Source organism: Gossypium hirsutum, chromosome A07, assembly GCF_007990345.1.
Source record: "Gossypium hirsutum isolate 1008001.06 chromosome A07, Gossypium_hirsutum_v2.1, whole genome shotgun sequence".
NCBI classification, from domain to species: Eukaryota; Viridiplantae; Streptophyta; class Magnoliopsida; order Malvales; family Malvaceae; genus Gossypium; species Gossypium hirsutum.
In genome coordinates this window covers 1,317,921-1,337,550 of record NC_053430.1, presented here as the reverse complement: position 1 = coordinate 1,337,550, position 19,630 = coordinate 1,317,921, and the positions used below count along the sequence as shown (strand labels likewise).

General features: G+C 32.4%; 3 protein-coding genes across 4 annotated transcripts; 2 read left to right on the top strand and 1 right to left on the bottom strand.

The window, feature by feature from the left end:
• The first annotated feature begins 3,449 nt into the window (after positions 1-3,449).
• On the top strand, positions 3,450-5,248 carry LOC121231946 (probable polyamine oxidase 5). Its single transcript, XM_041117094.1, has one exon. It carries the CDS (start codon positions 3,634-3,636, stop codon positions 5,158-5,160), a length of 1,527 nt encoding a protein of 508 aa, XP_040973028.1. The 5' UTR covers positions 3,450-3,633; the 3' UTR covers positions 5,161-5,248.
• Positions 5,249-10,810: 5,562 nt separating this feature from the next.
• On the top strand, positions 10,811-14,571 carry LOC121231945 (uncharacterized). 2 transcript variants are annotated; one of them, XM_041117093.1, is made up of 7 exons: positions 10,811-11,179; positions 11,262-11,448; positions 11,692-11,878; positions 12,128-12,331; positions 12,812-13,111; positions 13,196-13,351; positions 13,459-14,571. In XM_041117093.1, exons 1-7 carry the CDS (start codon positions 10,973-10,975, stop codon positions 13,499-13,501), a joined length of 1,284 nt encoding a protein of 427 aa, XP_040973027.1. In that variant the 5' UTR covers positions 10,811-10,972; the 3' UTR covers positions 13,502-14,571. The 2 variants fall into 2 exon arrangements, with proteins under 2 accessions (XP_040973027.1, XP_040973026.1); XM_041117092.1 differs by having other exon boundaries at positions 10,813-11,179; positions 13,196-14,571.
• LOC107932238 (beta-galactosidase) lies at positions 14,254-19,054 on the bottom strand. Its single transcript, XM_016864204.2, has 18 exons — positions 18,707-19,054; positions 18,251-18,346; positions 18,049-18,161; positions 17,866-17,932; positions 17,665-17,757; positions 17,430-17,573; positions 17,168-17,256; positions 16,991-17,096; positions 16,817-16,904; positions 16,589-16,707; positions 16,335-16,499; positions 16,077-16,255; positions 15,874-15,983; positions 15,649-15,758; positions 15,458-15,568; positions 15,215-15,325; positions 14,910-15,115; positions 14,254-14,832 (listed from the first exon to the last, which is right to left on the bottom strand). The coding sequence occupies exons 1-18, from the start codon at positions 18,902-18,904 to the stop codon at positions 14,718-14,720; spliced, it is 2,220 nt and encodes a 739-aa protein (XP_016719693.2). The 5' UTR covers positions 18,905-19,054; the 3' UTR covers positions 14,254-14,717.
• Between the last annotated feature and the right edge of the window lie 576 nt (positions 19,055-19,630).

The following is a 19,630-nucleotide window of genomic DNA, read 5'->3' as shown; positions in this document are numbered from 1 at the left end:
ACGTCACGTATTGCCTCCACGAGTACTTAAAAACATGTTGGCCATAATAAATCCACTTCACTGTTTTAACGTAATCTTTGATGTTTCATTGCCTCTAAATCCGCCCTATCATTCCAAGAACCACCGAATGTCCCATATTTTTTTTAATTTGGGGTCCATTTATACTTTGCTTTATTGTTAAGTCAATACAATCATCTTTAAAATGTGACATTCGATTATATTTGAGTTTCATCATTAGTGATAAAATCTGACATTAAGTTTTGAAGAGTTAATTAAAATTTTCAAAAAAGCTAAAATTTTCAAAAAAAATTAAAGGTTTAATTAATTTTTTAAAATTTATGATATTTAATGAGAAAATTTAAAAATTTTAGGGAATTTAATCAAAATTTTTGTAGGGCTCAATGATAACTTTTAAAATTTTTGAGGGGTCAAGGCTCCTTCTGGCAAGAGGAGAGTAAAGCCCTAATAATAACAACGGAACTAGCACAACTCGAACTCAAGCCACACCTGAAACGGTGAATATCCTGATCATCATGTCAACACATGGGATTCGTCTGTCGTTACTTTTGTTACAGTGGAAGTTCACAATACAAGAATTCTTGGATGCTTTGCGCGAATGAGATATTTATGGTGAAGGCATTGTTGAGAGGTAAGAGTAAAATCAATCATTTTATATTAAAAGGTCAAGATAAATTTTAAAAAAAAATTGTAGAGGTCTAAGTTAAGTCTTATTTTTAAACAACTAAAATTAAATAAAATCATTATGTTTTAAGAAGACTAAAAATGAAATTGCACTATTTAAGCAAAGGAGCCAAGACCAATGTTTGCATACAGGCTCAACAAGGAAGAGGGGTTTATAGTTGTTACATTTTGTATCAGTGTTGTGAATTCAGTTCCTACTCAAATTTTGATACATTTTGATTGTTTTAAAGTATTTCAATCTGTTTTACTCGATACCAACTTGTATTTATATGTATCAATTAGTATTAATTGGTATCAGTCAAAATATTTTGATATTTTAAACAAAATTTTAACTTTTTTGTACAATCACATTAATAATAAAATGGTTAAATCGTTATTTGAGGCTTAAAACTGTTTTTTAATCTAAGGTGATCCATAAATTTGGTAATTATTCTTATATTAAGGTTTGAACTACGGAATTATTCTCATATTAAGACTTGAACTTTGTTTGGTCCAAATTAATCCTTAAACTTGACAATATAATTCTCATATTAAAGCCTAAACTTGACAATTATTCTCATTTTAGGGTTTAAACTTTAAGGACTAACTTGGATAAAAAAATTTTAAGTCTCAATATAAAAACTATTATAAATTTTAAGGACTAACTTAAATAAAAATATACTAATATTAATAAACTATAACAAACTATAAATATATGTAAAAAATATTTTTAAAATATTGATAAACTCAAATCGATTTCGTAGGTAATCTTATATTTGTTTGATTAGTTAATTATTGTTTATGATAGGACCAAAATTCAATAGTTGGTGGACCATCCTCAACCCCAATTTACATGTGATGGTTGGTGAAAGGTACTATCAACCTTTTTTATTCTACCTTTTATATTTTGGATCGAATCAGATTTATTGATTTACCTTTTATATTTTGAATTGAATTGAATTTATTGATTAATCTTTTATATTTTAGATTGAATTGGATTTATCGATTTAATGTAAGAATAATATTTTTAATAAAAAATTAAAAGCATGATGAAACTGACGAAGAGAAAACATTCTCGTGTTAATTTTATTAGTTTTATTTAAGTGGTAAGACTGAATCATTAAAAGGATAATTGCATTAAGTAAAATACATATTTTAATAAATTAATTATTATATTTAATATTTAATCTATTTTTGAATTGATAATCAGATTCTTTTTAAGAGCCAACCAAATGAATCAATAGTCCAAATGTGGCACTAATTTGATTTTGGATAAGTTATTTTAGGTTAATTTATTTATTGTTTTCATCTTTATACAAATTTAACTCAAGGATTTAATTTTTATATTTGGATAAATTATCACGAGAGTTCAAACTCCACGTTAGTTGATTAATAGAATTTCTTTTAACAGTGCTAGTGATTTTGGTTAAGACATAAATTAAAGCAGTAAACTAAATTCCTAAGTTAAATATATTATAGGGACGAAAACTATAATTCCACTATTTTTTTTATATTTTCATATGGGTAAAAGTAGCATGTAAGCCTCTTACTAAATTGTATTCTGCCGTCTCTAAGAAAACAATGAATAATTCAGTCTTTGTACATTAGATTAAACAACAATTTGATCTTTTTGTTAAAAATTTCATCCATTTTTACTGTTAAAAATTGGTCTCTTTGCGTCATGCTGTCATACACGTGGCACATTATATATCATTGTCTAGTCATTCCATCAGACACACTAGTTTTTAACAGCACAAATAGATGAAATTTTAACAGAAATGACAAATTTGTTCTTTGATCTAATGTGTAAGGACTAATTTATTCATTTTTTAAGTAGATGGGGTCAAATATAATTTGACTCCTAATATAAAGACCTCTGTTGTACTTTTACCTTTTCATATGTGATAATGTAATAACATATACTACTAATATTCTTGAAAATTACTAACATTCATTGGGTAGAGTGGCGAAGAACTTGATATCCTTTAAAAAAGTTCCAAATTTGAGTTTTGTTGATAAAAAATAGTGGTAAGAAAGTTTTATCTTCTATTCTAAAGGTTTGACTTGCTCGACTCTTGCTACATATATAAACATTGTTTTTAAAACTAGATCAGACTATAACGAATTGGCCGATTGAACCGAAAGCCAATTAAGTTATAGGTTCGAAATAAAGAATTGGATTAGTTAACTTGTGAACAAGTATGAACTGATTGAACTAGTCCAAAAAATCGGTTAAATAATTTTTTCTTTTTCTCTTTTTATAAATTTTCAACAATTTATTTAATTAAAGCAAACAAACTGATTTAATCCTTCCACTTTTATGAGATTACATAAGATTAGTTAAATTTCAATTTTTATTCTCATATTTCATTCAAATTTGATATTTAATCTCTATACTTTAATTTTGACATAATTGACACTTTAACTTTTATAATGTCTTTAGTTAGTCTATACATTTTATTCTGATTTAAATAATGATATGAGTTTTTAAGAATTATTAACACAGTTAAAGTTCTCTATTAAATTTAGGTCGATTTCAATGTCCTTTTTTTCGTTACAATGATATTAAATAAGTATTTTTTAAATTCCAAAATATTATATCAACAAATTTAATTAATTTTTTAATAATATTAACAAATAAATCTAAAATTTTAAATATAAAAATATAAAAAGACTAAATTCTTAAAGAAAATATAAAAATTAAATTTCAAATATAGAAATATTACACCAAATTGGAGTAACCAAACCTTGTTGAGTTTCAACAAAAGTAAAACCGTGTCTTTATTAGAGAAAGCCATTAACAAATACAGCAAAACACCCTCCACCCCTTTATAAATTCCTTACCAACTAATTCAATATAAAACCTCACAGTTTCTTCTTCTTCTTCTTCTTCTTCTTCTTCTTCTTCTTCTTCCCTTTATACTTTTCTCCCCAATTGTTGCTTGTTATATAATGGCTAAGCCGAGGATTGTGATAATTGGAGCAGGAATGGCTGGTCTTGCAGCAGCCAACAAGCTTTACACTAGTTCAAATGACTTGTTTGAACTATTTGTTGTTGAAGGTGGTACTAGAATTGGGGGAAGGATCAATACATCAGAGTTTTATGGTGATAGAGTTGAAATGGGTGCTACTTGGATTCATGGTATAAAAGGTAGCCCAGTTCATCAAATTGCTCAACAAATAAATGCATTACAAGGGTCTGATAAGCCATGGGAGTGTATGGATGGGTTACTTGATGAACCAAAGACCATTGCTGAAGGTGGGTTCGAGCTAAATGGCTCTATGATTGAACCCATATCGACACTTTTTAAGAACTTGATGGATTTTGCTCAAGGCAATGAAGCATCCAAATGGTGTTCGATGAGTTGTCGCTTACGTAACAAAAGTGTTGGTTCTTTTTTAAGAAAAGGCCTTGATGTGTATTGGGATTCTAGTAAAGACCGTGAAGAGCTTAAAGGGTATGGTAAATGGAGTAGAGAGTTGCTTGAAGAAGCCATTTTTGCAATGTATGAGAACACACAAAGGACTTATACATCAGCTGGTGATCTTTTCAGTTTAGATTATGAAGCAGAAAGTGAGTACCGTATGTTCCCTGGTGAAGAAATCACTATTGGTAACGGATATTCCAGTATAATCGAATACCTCGCGTCGGTACTCCCACGGGACGTAATCCAATTAGACCGAAAAGTCGCTAAAATCGAATGGGATCGTTGTGATTCGAGGCCTGTGAAGATACACTTCTTGGATGGATCTTTTGTGGTAGCTGATCATGTTATTGTCACAGTTTCGTTAGGGGTTTTAAAAGCTGGTATTTGTAACGCTTCAGGTTTGTTTAGTCCTCCACTTCCTTCTTTCAAAACAGATGCTATATCAAGACTTGGATATGGTGTTGTTAACAAGCTGTTTCTCCGATTAAACGGTAATCGAAAACCCGAAGAGCTCCCTTCCTTGCAAATGGTGTTTCATCGTTCGGATTCCGAGTTAAGGCATAAAAAGATCCCATGGTGGATGAGAAGGACAGCCTCTTTATCCCCTATTTACAACAATGCAAGTGTGTTCCTATCTTGGTTTGCAGGGAAAGAAGCTCTTGAACTCGAAAGACTTAGCAACGAAGAGATTATAAACGCGGTAACAACGACAGTTTCGAGTTTATTATCGAAACCCCATAATGAAATCATGTCTGATAGCAACTCCAATGGATTTGAAGTGAGTTTTGTTGATGTATTGAAGAGCAAATGGGGGAGTGATCCATTGTTCTTAGGGTCATACAGTTATGTTGCTGTTGGATCGAGTGGTGCTGATTTTGACACCATGGCTGAACCATTACCTACTGATGTGTATCATCATCGTCCCCTTCAAATTTTGTTTGCTGGGGAAGCTACACATAGAACTCACTATTCCACAACTCATGGAGCGTACTTTAGTGGTATTAGGGAAGCCAATAGGCTTCTTCAACATTATCATTGTGTTGGGGTTTAAGAACTTAGAATTTTTAATTTATTTTATTTTTGGAATATCTTTTCTTTTAATGTGTAATGTCATGTTAGAAGGCAATAGGCTTCTTCAACTCGTATTTGCGTTAAAACTGAAATTTTAAAATTCAAAAAATATAATGACTAATAATTACTTAATTAGAGAATATGGACTAAAACTATAATTTTACTTATAGTGGAAGATAATTGCTGAGTTTAACCAAATAAATTTTATTGTTAAAATTTGGTTAGGAACTAAAATTCCAAAACTCGATACAAATATTAAAATTAACTAATTCAAAAAGTATAATAATTAAAATTGATCGAACTAAATCTAAAATTTATACAGATTACCAGGACTAATAGCAGAAGTTATCTTTTACCTATATATAATATTTGCATTGATCTTCGAAGCAAATACCATTTTTTTTTTAAAGACTGTTTTTGGCATTGAATGTTTGATAATAATTGGGAGTGTGAAAGAGCATTCAAGCTTTGGATCCCTCCACCTGTGTTTCGTTTATTTTACCTTTGATTTTGTGATTTCAGATCCAAACAGGTCCTTATTACCAATGTCAGATAGTACCAGAGCTGCTTATTGCAATCTGATTGCTTTGATTTTTGGTTGTTTGGTAGGGGACCCATTGAAAATGATATCAACTCCATGCATAAGTGATATTACGTACACACAACGCTTATTGGATTAAATAGTAAAGAATTCCACATCCTTTAAATAAGATAAGTTCAAGGACGAGAATACACCAAAGAGACATTGCAGACATACACAAAGGCAGTTAGGTCTTAGCTTCTTACCAGACAGCACAAGTGGCCTACAGACTACCTCTTGGTATCATAGATTTCTCTGCAGAGCAAATCCATTGCTTTGTATGATATAGAGGTATAGAGAGAGACATAGAAAAGGACAGTCCATAAGCAAACAATATCAGTTTAATTTGCTACAGATTTTTCTGTCTAGGATCATTTCTCTTCTCACGTATCCCATTTCTATCCCGCCATATGTAAAAGTGTTATCAAAATTCCTATATTAAAAGTGAGATTGCATTTTGCTCTCTCTATTCAAAAAAATGAACAAATTAATCCATGTACGTTAAATCAAAAGCAAATTGATTCTTCTGTTAAAAATTCCATTTAGTTCTAATATTAAGTGATGACATATTAATATCTCTGATTGCTTGAATTAGTCCCTCTCGAGTCGAAAATGCCATCCATTTCACTATTTATTAAAAAATTCATATATTTCTTCTATTAAAAATTCCATCATTTTACTTGAATTATCGCTCCATGTTAACATGAGGTACACATGGCATACCAAGCGTCATTGTCCGGTTGGTTTATCAACACTTAACAGTAAAATTGATGGAATTTTAGTAAAAAAATAATTTATTATTTAATCTAATTAAATAAAAGAAAAAAATATAATCTAACTCTTAATATACGGCTTCAATAATACATTTATTCCAACTATTCAATAGGATGATAATGGTTTTTAGGTCCATAACACCCTTAATAATTGACCCTCATGTTTATAAAGATGCCTCATGGTTCAAAAACCAAATATGTAACAACAATAAGAGCAATCTATCAAGGATTTTTTTGAAAAAAATCCAAAATGATTTGATATTTTAGGGTTAAAGAGAGCAAATGTATTGCTCCATTATTGTGTTTATATGTTTTCTCCTTGTTGAGGTTTTGTTGAGATTTAATAGGTAATTAGTATGGTTAACGAAATAACTAAATAATTATAAATGTATCTCATGTTAACATATAATGATCAATTTTTAATAGTAAAATTGGATGTAAATTTTAATAGAAAGAACTAATTAGCTATTGGACCTAACATACAGAAACTAATTTAAAAAATATAGTCAGGCTCTTAATACAAATGGTTTTTTCTATAAAAAAAAATTCATTCACTCCTATTGTTAAAAATTAGCGTGGTTAATGGAATAATCAAATAGTTACACATGACGTACCATGTAATCTCATACTAACATGTAAATATTAATTTTTAATAGTAAAAATTGAGGTGATTTTTAACAAAAAATAATCAATTTACTATTTGATCTAACTTATAAAAACTAATTTACCTATTTTTAAATAAAAGACATAAACTATAATCCAACATTTAGTATAATAATACTTTTATTGAATAAAACTGATCATTTTAATCTAATTTTTATAATACTTTTATTGAAAAATCTTATCTTATCTAATTCATAAACAAACAATTAAGAATCTCTAATTTTTCGCACACACCAACTACTTAAAATCATCAGTTTTAATCATATTGCTAAGGGTTTAATTCCATAATTTTCTATGATTACACCCTCTAATTCACAAAGTCTTTGCAATTATCATATATATATATATTGTATTTATATTCCAAAAACCATTGCAGAGTAGTGTATTACAAGCAAACTCCTGTTCCTTTTCATGTTATTGCAGCCATGTCTCATGATTGGAACTTAGTAACCATCAAAACCCCGACACGTGTATGGTAATGCTACATGTTAGGATTAAGACATTGTAAATCTCAAATCATTTAAAAAGAAAAATGGAACTAAAGTTATTACAAATGCAACGTGGAACCTAAAGATTGAACCAATTTTTTGCCCAAAAAGTAACCAAAAGAGGAAAACAATGCCTACTGGCCGACCAATCACCATTTTTCAATTTGTCATGTTTTTTCAACTGAACAAATCCCACCTTATTTTCCCTTCTTCATTGAGTTCTAACAAGTAATCTTCAGACAAAATATGGTTTTAATTGCTTTATTATGCTTAAGGAGACAGTGAAAACTTATGTAAACTATGTTGAATTAATAATAAATTTGTTATCTTAACTGGATGTTTGAGATTGTCTTGATAAGTTACCCATCATCACTTTAACAATAACAATTAACGATATTATCAATTTGAACCTACTAAAGATATTATAAAAGTAAATGATTAAATCACTATTTGAGACTTAAACTTGGTAATTACTTATGGTGGAATCTAATTTTTTTGGTCCAATTTAGTCTCTAAGTTTAGTAATTATTCTCACGTTAGGACTTAAACTAATCAATTATTCCAACTAAACTAATCAATTATTCCAACATTGGGGCCTAAACTTTCTTCTTATCCAAAATAATCCTTAAACTTAATAATTGCTCCCAGATGAGACTTAAACTTTAGAATTTTCAAGGAAATATCAGGGATCAACTTGGATAAAAATTTTAGACCCCAATGTAGTAATAATTTTCAAACTCTAATTCCTAAAAATAATTTAACGGGATGAAATTATGTCAAATTAAAATAGAAAATTAAATTCTAAATGACAATAACCTTTCTAACCTTAGAGAACCAATGATCCTCTAGCTTGAGGATTGTCTGATTTTAGTGTTATCATGTTAGGTATCTAAGGGAGGTATTGAATCCTTTTCAAGGTTAGAGAGTACACACTAGGTCACTAGCTAGAGTAAAATATCCAGAACTCGAAGGTCCCCATCCTATAAAGTCTTCGCCGGGGGCCTGACTAACAGTAGGTTTACTAAGGAAAGTTTCAATTACTTCCCTGGGGAGTTTACACGAAATAGCATGAGATCCATGGACCGTCCATGTATTTCTGACTTGGTCAAAAGTCTAGGTGGCCTTCGAAAGAGGTAGCAGACCTCTAATTTAACAACCTAGAGCAATACTTAATAAAGATTAAATTTCCATACAGATTATCTTATCAATCACAACCAATAAGCTCTTCATTTTTAATTGTTAAAATATATCATAGATCCTTCTACTATTCACAAATTTCGAATTTAATTACTGTACTTTTATTTTTAGAAATTTAGTCTCTCTTTCATATTTTAAAATCCAAGTCTAATTGTTAACATTGATAAATTTGTTGGTGTGATATTTTGAAATAAAAAATACTCACTTAGTTGTTATGTAACTAAAAAATTGATATCGTAAAGAACATAAATTTTAAAAAATAATATTAACAATATTAATTGTTAGACATGAATTTTGAAATCTGAAAGGTAGATAGACTAAATTCCTAGAAATAAAAGGATATGGGTTAAATTCCAAATTTACAAAGAGTACAACCTTAATTCAATTATACAACCTTAATTCAATTATCATCTATCTATAATATTATTTAAACTTATAATTGAGTTTGTGTTATAAGTCTAATATTAGTTCAGTTAAAAAACTTACCAAATGATCAAAATTTTAAAATAAAAGTCATATATTAAAAGGATTATATAGATAATTTAATTTGTTTTAAAAATAAAAAAACACTATAGTTTATTACTTTATTGTTGAGATAGTGATACAACATGAAAAGGACAAGGAGGATATGGTGGTAATAACTGAGGCCAGTTCATCCAATTGGGGCGAAGAGTCGGAGATTACAAAAGGTAGAGGTGAAGAAAGTATGAAGGCTAAGTATTGGGAGTAAATTGATAGAGTGTAAGCTTTGTATGCTTGAGAGTCGATCCTTTCTTCATCATCTTATGGGAGTATTTATAGGCAGTGTCTCGCGTAAGGTGATGTTAATGTGTTCAACTTGCCATTAAGCAATCATTGCAGGACGCATGGGGCAAATATCTTCAATGTGATGAGGATGTCTATGACTGGATGGATCCTATCATTCATTTTGATTTGGTAGTACAGAGCAATTGAACTCCCATGTATTTTGGTGACCAAAAAGATCACGTTCTTATCAAAAGGCCAGGAGCCTAGAGAAATGGATGGTCAACCTCTTTGAATAGCTACCTCCCACTTGTTTAGGTGGTTAGGATCGGAGGTGAAGCTTTTGGTGTTCCTTCCGTTGATAGCTAGCGAAGTTTTATCCCTCGGATGGCCTTTTATCTTGCTACATGTCATTATTCGTGGGAGGGTATAACATATATCAATATATTTATTAAAAATATCTTTACTTAAATATTTTTATATGATTTTTATCTCAATGCTTAATGTTAAAACTATCACAACATGGATCTAGTCATGTCGGCATAGTTAACACAAGTGAATAATTTTCCCTTTGGGTGCTGACAACCTAATTTTTTTAAACCAAAATTAAATTATCAATTTTTGGAAGGATCAAGATGCAATTATTGGATTAACTTATAACTTTATAGTTTAATGGTTATATTTTGAGGATAGTCCCTCTACTTATTGATTTATATGGATTTAATCTCTCTATTTTTATTTTCTCAAAGTCGATCTCTCTAGTTTTTGATTTACTCATTTTCATTCCCTTTGTTAATTTTATTCGTTAACTCTATTAAAAATTAGGTACAATCACAAATTTAGCCCGTCAACCATTACAAATTTTCTCAATTGACCCCTACCCTTTTTATTTTTCTTTAATTATTAAAAATTTTAAAAATATATAGAAAAATTATAAAATTTTCCTAAACGTTCCAACATATTAAAGATAGAAAAGAAATTACTATTAATCACTACTATCATAGATTCTAACATGTAATTCACATTTAGAGATAATAAGTATAATGTATGTTAAATAATCTACATTATAAATTATTGAACTTAAACTCAACTTTCAAATAAATCATAAACTTTTAATTTAATCAAATAAAAGTGGATAAATCCGCATAAATCCATAAGTACAAGGAAATTTAACTAAACCACAAATTTTCCATACATACCTCTTTACCACCCTTGCGTAGCCCATTGATAACTACCTAAGGCCCAGAATCATTTCAATTATGGCGGGAAATCCCATCATCCTCCGCCGCTATATTCATCATCATCAATCGCCCGTCACTGTATCAGCCGTCTGATTGTCGGAAAACCATGGCGACGACGCCATCAATCACCGATCTCTTCGCTCAACTCGCTCTTCACCTCCAATTACCGATCAACGCACGCGAAAACGAAGAGGAAACTCTCAATCTCTCGATTTCGAAGCTAAACCAATCTCTCAACCTCAATGAAAACCCTAATTCTGAGCTTAGGGTTTTGGATACCGCTCTATCTCTTATGTGTTTCAAGTCGCCCCAGGTGAATTCACATACAAATTTGTAATTTTTAGGGTTTCTAATAGGAGATTACCCAATTGCCTAAATTTTATTATTTCCCTTAGGTTTTCGATTCACTGATCGAGTATTTAGTGAAGACGATCATCAGCGTTTTGTCATCTTCGGTTACTTTCCAGATTTCGCGGCTTCAAAATGAAGAGTTTTTGCTTATAGATAGCTCAAATTTGGGTCTACATTGCGTGGAATTGGTTGAAATGTTTAACAACATTCACGCAAAGACACAAGGAAAAGGTCAATTTTTTTATGCTTCATTGTTATTACTAGTTTGAAATTTATTTGAATTATACTAAATAAAGTAGTGAAGGATTAAGAAGATTGATCTTGGAGAGTGGAACCTCCTTTTTTTTTTTTTTTGAAATAATATGCTTTTGATTATTTGTTCTTTAGATTTGGGATTGAAATATTTTGTCTTGTTTATTCTATGATTTTGGTGGATTTCATTACCTGTCACATAATATGATCTTTGTTTTGCAGGGTTATTTTCTCATTTGCTGTTACGAGCTGTTTTAAGGGTAGCGGTTTTGGCATCTTGCTATCTGTCTTCATCCCCGCATAAACCTATTCTTGTAGAATCAATTGAAGGAAGAAGTGCTGCTGTTTCCAAGTTGCATTGTCATTTACCTGCTGAACTGTCCCTCGAAAATGAGGAACTACCATTGAGGTTCGTTGTGAACAAAAATTGCTACTACACTATACAGAAGTTAACCAACTTTAATTCTTGGTTAACTGTTGATAAACTTAGCATAAGGGGAAAACGGGAAGAGTGAGAAGTATATTGAAGCTTGATTTACATATTTTAATAGACTTTTTACTACTATTTACCACTTTACATATAAGTGCTCAAATGTTTTGTTTTAGTTGAATTATGTAAGTTATTGTTCTAAAGATTTATGTTTTATTCTTTGAGCAGGTTGTTCTTCTGGTATCTGGACCCCCTAACTCTAAAGCAAGCTGTTTCAAAGATATTACAAGATACCAGAGAAAGGCCTTTCCTTTGTTTGAGTGAGGAATTTCACCAGAGAATGGATTGGCGTGCCATCATAATATGCTTGGCACTTTCTCCTGTTATGTTTATCGAGACCAGAGCTCTATTGCATAACTGGTTTCTTAGAACGTAAGTTCCCGTCTCACATATATTTCAGTTTCTCGTGACTATTGTTTTAATATCTTTGTTGGATGCACTAATTATTTTCAGAATGTGTTTTCCAATTGGTTCCACATTACTTATAGCATAAATAATTTCCAACAACCTGATTGCTCTCATTTTCTACAAGTACATATTTGTCTCTTAGGAGGTGTATAGAAGCAGATTTGAATTGTCTCTTCTTTCATGTATATGTTATGCACTTTTTGTTTTCACCACTGTGATGATCATTATGATTGATTCATAATATGTTGAGATATTGTAATGGAAGCATGTTATGGAAAACTCCAAGGGACTTAAAAGTTGTTTACAGTTTGCTGATTCTATTGACAATACATTTTGACTAATAGATAGCATGTAAGATGTGTTATATCATTAATTGTATTTGTTTTCATCTAGTGTAACTTAATTAACAAGCATTTCCTCATTATTAATTTAGTTTTAACACAGGGGTCTGGCTTTTGTACTAGATCTTCTGGCTGGACTAGTGGCAGCAATTTTGGATGTAATTTCCAGACCAACATGGTGGGGCTTATCTGTGGAAATGGGATCTAAGCTACCATTTTCTAATGCATATTTCCCAAATAAGAACCATTTATTGAGGATTTTAGTTGGAGCCTTCTCTGTTGAAAACTTTATACATCTAGTGCATGCCACAAGTGAACTAGTATCTCTTGGTGGGGAACAACTGTGTCCAGCTATCAAGTCGACAGCAGTGGCAGTTCAGAGCATAGATCACAAATCTCTCTGGTAAACTCCAATACAAAGTGGTTAGCCCCCACTCCCAGCGTATTCTTTACTCGAAAAATTTAAGATGAAATATTTTCCTTGCAGGGCTTTGGCAATAGACTTTCCTGATTGGTTCTATTTTGCTTCTGTTTTACTCTTCTCTGAGAAAACTCTCCAGAAGAATTTTCAAGCTAAATGCTCATTTTCACCCAAAGTTGGAGAAGTACATGATAAGGAATCATTGTCTACACTTGCTGCAAGGTATATTGCCTGGATTCTGAGTCCCACTAGTAAAAATAATCAGGATTTTTTAGTTGATTTTTTGACTAAAATATCTCTGTCTTGGGGTCTGAAACAATTCGACTTAGCTATGCCCAACAAAGAAGGAGCTACAAGCAAGAAGAAACTTAAGAAACCAAAAGTTCATAACAAGATGGAGGGTTATGCTCAGGCAAAAGAGTATGATTGTCAAATGATTGGGATCTGGCTCAATGAAACTGAAAAAATGTACCTTGAATATGGTAGTAATACAACCATCAATGGTTCTGCATCTGCTGATTCAAATGCATTCTATGTTCTTAACCTGCAGCAAAATGTTCTTTTAAGGAGAATCCTATTAGGCGTATTGATTGGTTGCCCCAGTTGTATTACTGAGAATGGATGTGAACTTCTGCTGCACTATGCTGCAACAGGGAAAATACTTCAGCCAAGGGAAACTATGCACGCTGGACTAAGACATATAAAACATAAGTCTGAAAGGGAGGACTTAACTACCTGGATTGACAAATGTAGTGAAAAAGATGTTTTAGCAGGTGCTTGTCTTGTTTTTGGCTTGACAGATGCTGTTGATAGTATATCTGCTTCATTTTTCAAGACTGAAGAGAGTGGGATAGATTTTATTTACCAGGTGAAAGTAAAGGCTGGGAAGTATTTAATGAAGTGCATCAATAGACTATGCCAGCTTAATAATGAAAAAGGAGGAGTTTCGACGTTAAGGGACGTACATAATAGACTGGAGCGATGGAGGCATCAAGGGCCGGAAATATTACAAGTTCAGAAAGATGTAGATGATATCATCAATTACTTGAATCAGAAAATCGTCAAGTCAAATAAATAGATCAAAGAGACACTAACATCGTCAAAGGATTCATCATGCAAAATGCTATTGAAATGCTTGGATTTATTACTTTTCCATTTACTTTTTACAAGGAGAAGCAATGAAATTGCTTGCCTCTAAAGACTTTACAAGCATAACTTGATTCCAGCAAAAGCTAGAGGAATCCTGGGTATTAGAAAGTGATCCTAAGTATGCTTTATAAAGCTGTATCAGACAAATAATAGCTTCTCTATGTACATAAAGCTTTCTTTTCTGACCATTTCACAACCAATATTTGTTGTTGGCCGAACAGAGTATGCTGTACTTCACTTGATTCACACACTTTATTGCCTTCTATCATATTCAAATCAATATCTTCTTTGCAGTAACGGAATGTGTAAAGCTTGAATTACCTTTGAAACTCACAAGGAGACTGAGTATATATGTACTGAATATGAACTAACTGAACTTCATTATCACAAATCTATCTCTTTAGACACCAATTGCAGGCAGCTTCAACTGAGAGCTTCTTCATGCAGTTGCAGTTCTTTTAACCAAAGCAATCCTAGTTGGATCACCACCCCATTCTTCAAACACAACCAAAAGGTTTCCACTCGGCTTCACCCACGAACGTGGAACATGGTACCTGTAAGTGTAGACTCTACCATCAATACTTTTGAATCGGCTAAATGAATCTAACGTAAACTGAATATAGTTTCTCACCATCTTTGAGAAGGCTCTCCACAGTTAGTTCTACATTTCTTGTCAGTATAAGTTCCGGCATAATCACAATCACCGCAACTACCTCGAGCTATATATCCAGGCCAGTGGCGTCCTATGCTCTGGCCATTTATCCATACTTGCCCTTTTCCCATGCTACTCATATCTAAAGCTAACGGTTCATTGCCTCCCGGTGCGTTAAAAGTTGTCTGTAAAACAATAGATGTTAAATATTTATATCTGATTTGATCTATTCTGTCAAACATGGTATCTATTGAATCAAAGATGGAAAGTGGAAATTTCCTAACCTTGTACCAAGTCATAGGTTGTTTCTTCACCAATTGTGATCCTTGAACCCATTCAACTGAAGAGCTTCCAGTAACAGTGTGAAGGTTTAAGGCTTCCCCTTTTAGACCAATCTGAAAACATCATCCCGACATTGTCTATTAGAATATCGACATGCTTGTAACTGCAACAACTTAAACTCCTTTTGAATGCTTTAACAAGCATTCAAAAAGTTCCAGTCTGGTAGAGCAGTAATCAGAACAAACCTTGTAAGACCAGTTTTGCTTGGATATGTCTCTTGTCCCTTCATTGAGACCCTTCAATGTAACCGGACCTAGAATGCCGGCATTCCATGTCTCAAAATGAGTGCCAACATTCTGAAACATATGAAATTCAACAATATATCATTGAAAATCAAAAAAATCAAAGTCAACATTAGAAAACTGACTGAACTAACCGGGAGCCCAACTGCAACGCTTAATAAAGAAATCCTGTTAATCCCAGCTCTTAGCTTGACATTGTTGCTGAATGTTAGTTTTGGATTGTCTAATCCGCCATACACGGTACCTGAAAACAAGAATAGAGTAGATAATAAGGTCAGTTCCAAGTTTTTGCTTATATTTAGGGTTTAAAGTTTAGGGTTGAGGGTAATGAATGAAGAGTGTCTGAGTTTCAGGTTTACCCGATAGTTGACCATTGATGAAAACATGCAAAGCATGGCCTGCTGACCAAAAAGTGAGAATAGGACCTTGCCCACCCTTCAAGAACCCTTCATTAGGGTCGATTTTTACACTGGTTGGACAAGAAAATGAAAGGAAATGGTGTTAAGGAAATCGAATATGATTTCAAAGGTATTGTAATACGCATTTGGGTAGGCTTACTCACTCTGTCATGTACCACAAATAATCTGACGCATCTCTGGTGAGATATATTTGTTCCCAGAGACCATTATGTACAGTTGCTTCTCGATCATCAGCAGTGGGGCTTTGTTCATTGTATGATTGCCAAGAAAATGCTCTGTTTAGAGGCACCATTGCCTTCTTTGAGCTGTGAGCACCACCAATCTGTGCAACAATTGCATTCAAATGCTAAATTTTACATTAAAGAGCTTTTGAATTTCATGCAACAATATCTTTTCCTTACCCTGGCAGTATTAAAAACAGCAGTTTTACAGTCCGGGAGGATGCTGATGGACCAACGAGGTAAGTCATATTGACCATTTCCGAACTTTACTTTTACGGAATATCTCGTGTCATAGTTTGCTAGGAATGCAGCACATGCACCGGACTTAGACTTGAACACATGAGCCTAGGAAGAAAAACAATCATCAATTAGGAGAAATTTCTAATTCCAGAACCGAAACAACGGGGAGATGAGTTCTCAGCAAAAAAACTAACCTCTTGTTTACTTCCAAGAGATGTCACTGTAGGATATGCAGAAACTAAAGCTGCTTCACTTGATTTGATTGCTTTATGCAATTCTCTTAGATGTCCCCATTTTGGTTCCCTTGTAAGCCCTGGTTTAAGATGGAAACAACCATTCATGAAACTGCACGGTATGGAACAGCACAGCACGGTGCTCTCTGATTAAGTAAGTTTGAATCTTTAACGCATATATCGACATACCATATTCATCAATAGGAGCATCATAATCATAGCTAGTTGCAATGAAGGGACCACCGGCTGTCCGGCCAAAGTTGGTTCCACCGTGGTACTGAACCAAAAAAGGTTTGAAAAAATGTTAAAAACAAAACCCAGTGACCTCAAGTAAAACACAAAAGAGACCAGAACTTAATATACCATGTAATAATTAACAAATGAACCACCATTCTGTATGAACCTTGCAACTGAAAATGCTATGTCTTCTGCCGGTCTTGTCGGAACTGCACCACCAAACTCCGTAAACCTAGAACCGAAACCGGATTAGCATAACAAAAAATCATATAGGCAGTATAAGTAAAAATTGTGTTGACATACCAGCCTGTCCAATTTTCAGTCCACATCTTCGGTTTATATTTTGCATTGGGTGTAAAGTTCTCACAGTAGAATCCATTGCAGGTGTTTATCTGTGACGGTACAAAGATATATATATTAGAAAAGACAAAAGCACTAAGAAATCAATGTGGGACTCAAAACAACATTGTTCAAAACCCCAACAAGAAAAGAGGATACAATAATTCAAAAGGGTATACTAACAAAAGCAAAAGCATTAAGAAACTTATGACATTGAAAAACTTACCACAGGGTCTGGTGCATCATCTTGCTTACACATAATCCACGGGACACCGGTCCGGAGTCCGACTGCCATTTGTGCAGCCCATTTGGTGTAAGATTTGCCAGGAGCACCGATTTCCCATTCAACCGGACCAAACTCATTCTCAATCTATAATATGATAAAATTCATTAAAAAAATGAAAATAAAGGTTTTGATTGAATATCAAGATAAAAATAAAATGAGTTTTCTTTTTTAAAACCTGAGCCATAATTATTGGACCTCCCTGAGTCTGAAACAGCTTCTCTGCTTTCATCATGTTGACTATCTTCGCTGTGAATTTTTGCATTGCAGCCTATACATTATAGTCAACATCAAGTTAAATTATTTGATTAATAAAATCAGTAAATAAATAAAAACAATAGGGTATTTAAATAAAATCAAGATTTTAAAAATTTTCAACCTTGAAAGGTCCATTATCTGTCCTGAAAGCAATACCACGAACATATTTGAGCCAAACAGGGAATCCCCTGAATCATTTAAAAAAACAGAGTGTATCAGTGTCAATAACAGGATTTGAAACCGTGTCATTTAAGTATCAAACAAAAACTCGAACCATATGATTGGTAAAAATGGCAATAATTACCCAAAGTTCCATTCAGCACAAACATAGGGACCAATTCTGAGATTAACATAAAGACCAGCTTGTTGGACCAGCTTAACAAATCTAACCAGATCATATCTATCCTCAAAATAATACTGCAAAAAAAGAAAAAGAAAAATTAAAATTTTAATATAGAAAGAAAAAAAAGTTATGAACTTTATGAATCTGAATGAAAGTGCATTACTTTTCCAGGAGAAGGCTCATGTCCATTCCAGAAAACATATGTTTGTATAACATCTAACCCTCCTTCTTTAGCCTTTGCTATAAGATCGGGCCACATCTGCATATGCAACAAAAAATGGCAAATTAAACAGTCCGTTTTAGGGGTCTGGTCCGACTGAACTCGAGTTTTAATGAAAACCCAATGTGGAGAAGCTGTTAAAATGTATATATCCAAACATGAATTGTAAAACATATTTGAAAAATATAAAAAAGAAAAAGTGTATATATATACCTCAGGGTTTTTCTGGGGTGTATATATATACCAGACATGAAAACAGTCCGTTATAGGAGTTTGGTCCGGCTCAACTCAGGGTTTAATGAAAACCCAATGTGAAGGGGTGTTAAAGTGTATATACCCCGATCACCGACCGTAAATGGACATGAAAAATATTTTTTAAAAAAGTGAGTATATATATACCTCAGGCGTGCTTCTGGGGTAATGAATAGAACCAGAAAGGAGAATCCTTCTTCTGCCATTAATGATGATAGCTTTGCTATCGTAAGAAACAGTGGCTGAAACCAAGGAAAAAACCCAAGAGGAAAACAATAGCCATAACATGAACAACATGTTGGCTCTTGTTGTTGTTGATGATAACATGTTGTGTTTGTCCCACATTATTAAACAAACAAATCACTTTGAAGAAATCAATGAGCTTTTTTTTTTTTTCTGTTCTTCTTTGCTTTTATGAATTTTACATAAATGGGGAAAGGAGGCAGAGTGTTAAAAAAGAGTTTTTGGTTTATGAATGAATGACAAAGCGAAGCTGTGCCTCTGCAACTGCTTTTTATAAGTGAGTTTGAAGGATTATAAAAAAGAAAGTGAGCCCACATTTTTGCCTTTTGTGGGGGGAAGGAAACTCTTTCACCCTCTCGCTCATACGAAAACTTAACATCCGTTTCTGGTTGAATTATGTTCGTAGTCCCTGTACTTCTATAAGTTTGACATTTAGTCCTTTTTCAATTTAAGAATCATGATCCTATCATTAGTAGTTTTGGCTAAAATTTATCAATTTAATATGTTTATTTTCCGTTAATCATATATCACATCACGTAAGGATAACTTAATCAATATATCAATTTTATATCTTTTATTGAAAATATTTACGATTTTCAGGATTAGAAAACTCAAATCATTTTGAGATTGAATCATTTAGGTTCAAATCATGTTAAATTCAAATGTTATTTGTTAGGGTCATTCCGAATTTAATTCACTTAAGTTCAACTTCTCGTGATAGAAATTTTTACGATCAAATTAAATTGGATCGAGTTTGTGCCTAACATTTGTACGTGTGAAAATAGGGGCAAACAATAATGCTTTTGTTGTAGTATCTTTTGAAATTGT

Excerpts from the sequence above, each read along its gene's own strand:
- LOC121231946 (XM_041117094.1), top strand. The coding sequence starts at position 3,634 with ATGGCTAAGCCGAGGATTGTGATAATTGGAGCAGGAATGGCTGGTCTT.
- LOC121231945 (XM_041117092.1), top strand. The coding sequence starts at position 10,973 with ATGGCGACGACGCCATCAATCACCGATCTCTTCGCTCAACTCGCTCTT. Across the intron at positions 11,180-11,261 it reads TGTGTTTCAAGTCGCCCCAG|GTTTTCGATTCACTGATCGA; the intron begins GTGAATTCACAT and ends TATTTCCCTTAG. Across the intron at positions 13,112-13,195 it reads ATAGATCACAAATCTCTCTG|GGCTTTGGCAATAGACTTTC; the intron begins GTAAACTCCAAT and ends TTTTCCTTGCAG.
- LOC107932238 (XM_016864204.2), bottom strand. The coding sequence starts at position 18,904 with ATGTGGGACAAACACAACATGTTATCATCAACAACAACAAGAGCCAAC. Across the intron at positions 17,257-17,429 it reads ATGATGCACCAGACCCTGTG|ATAAACACCTGCAATGGATT; the intron begins GTAAGTTTTTCA and ends GTACCGTCACAG. Across the intron at positions 16,708-16,816 it reads TGCTCCTATTGATGAATATG|GGCTTACAAGGGAACCAAAA; the intron begins GTATGTCGATAT and ends ATCTTAAACCAG.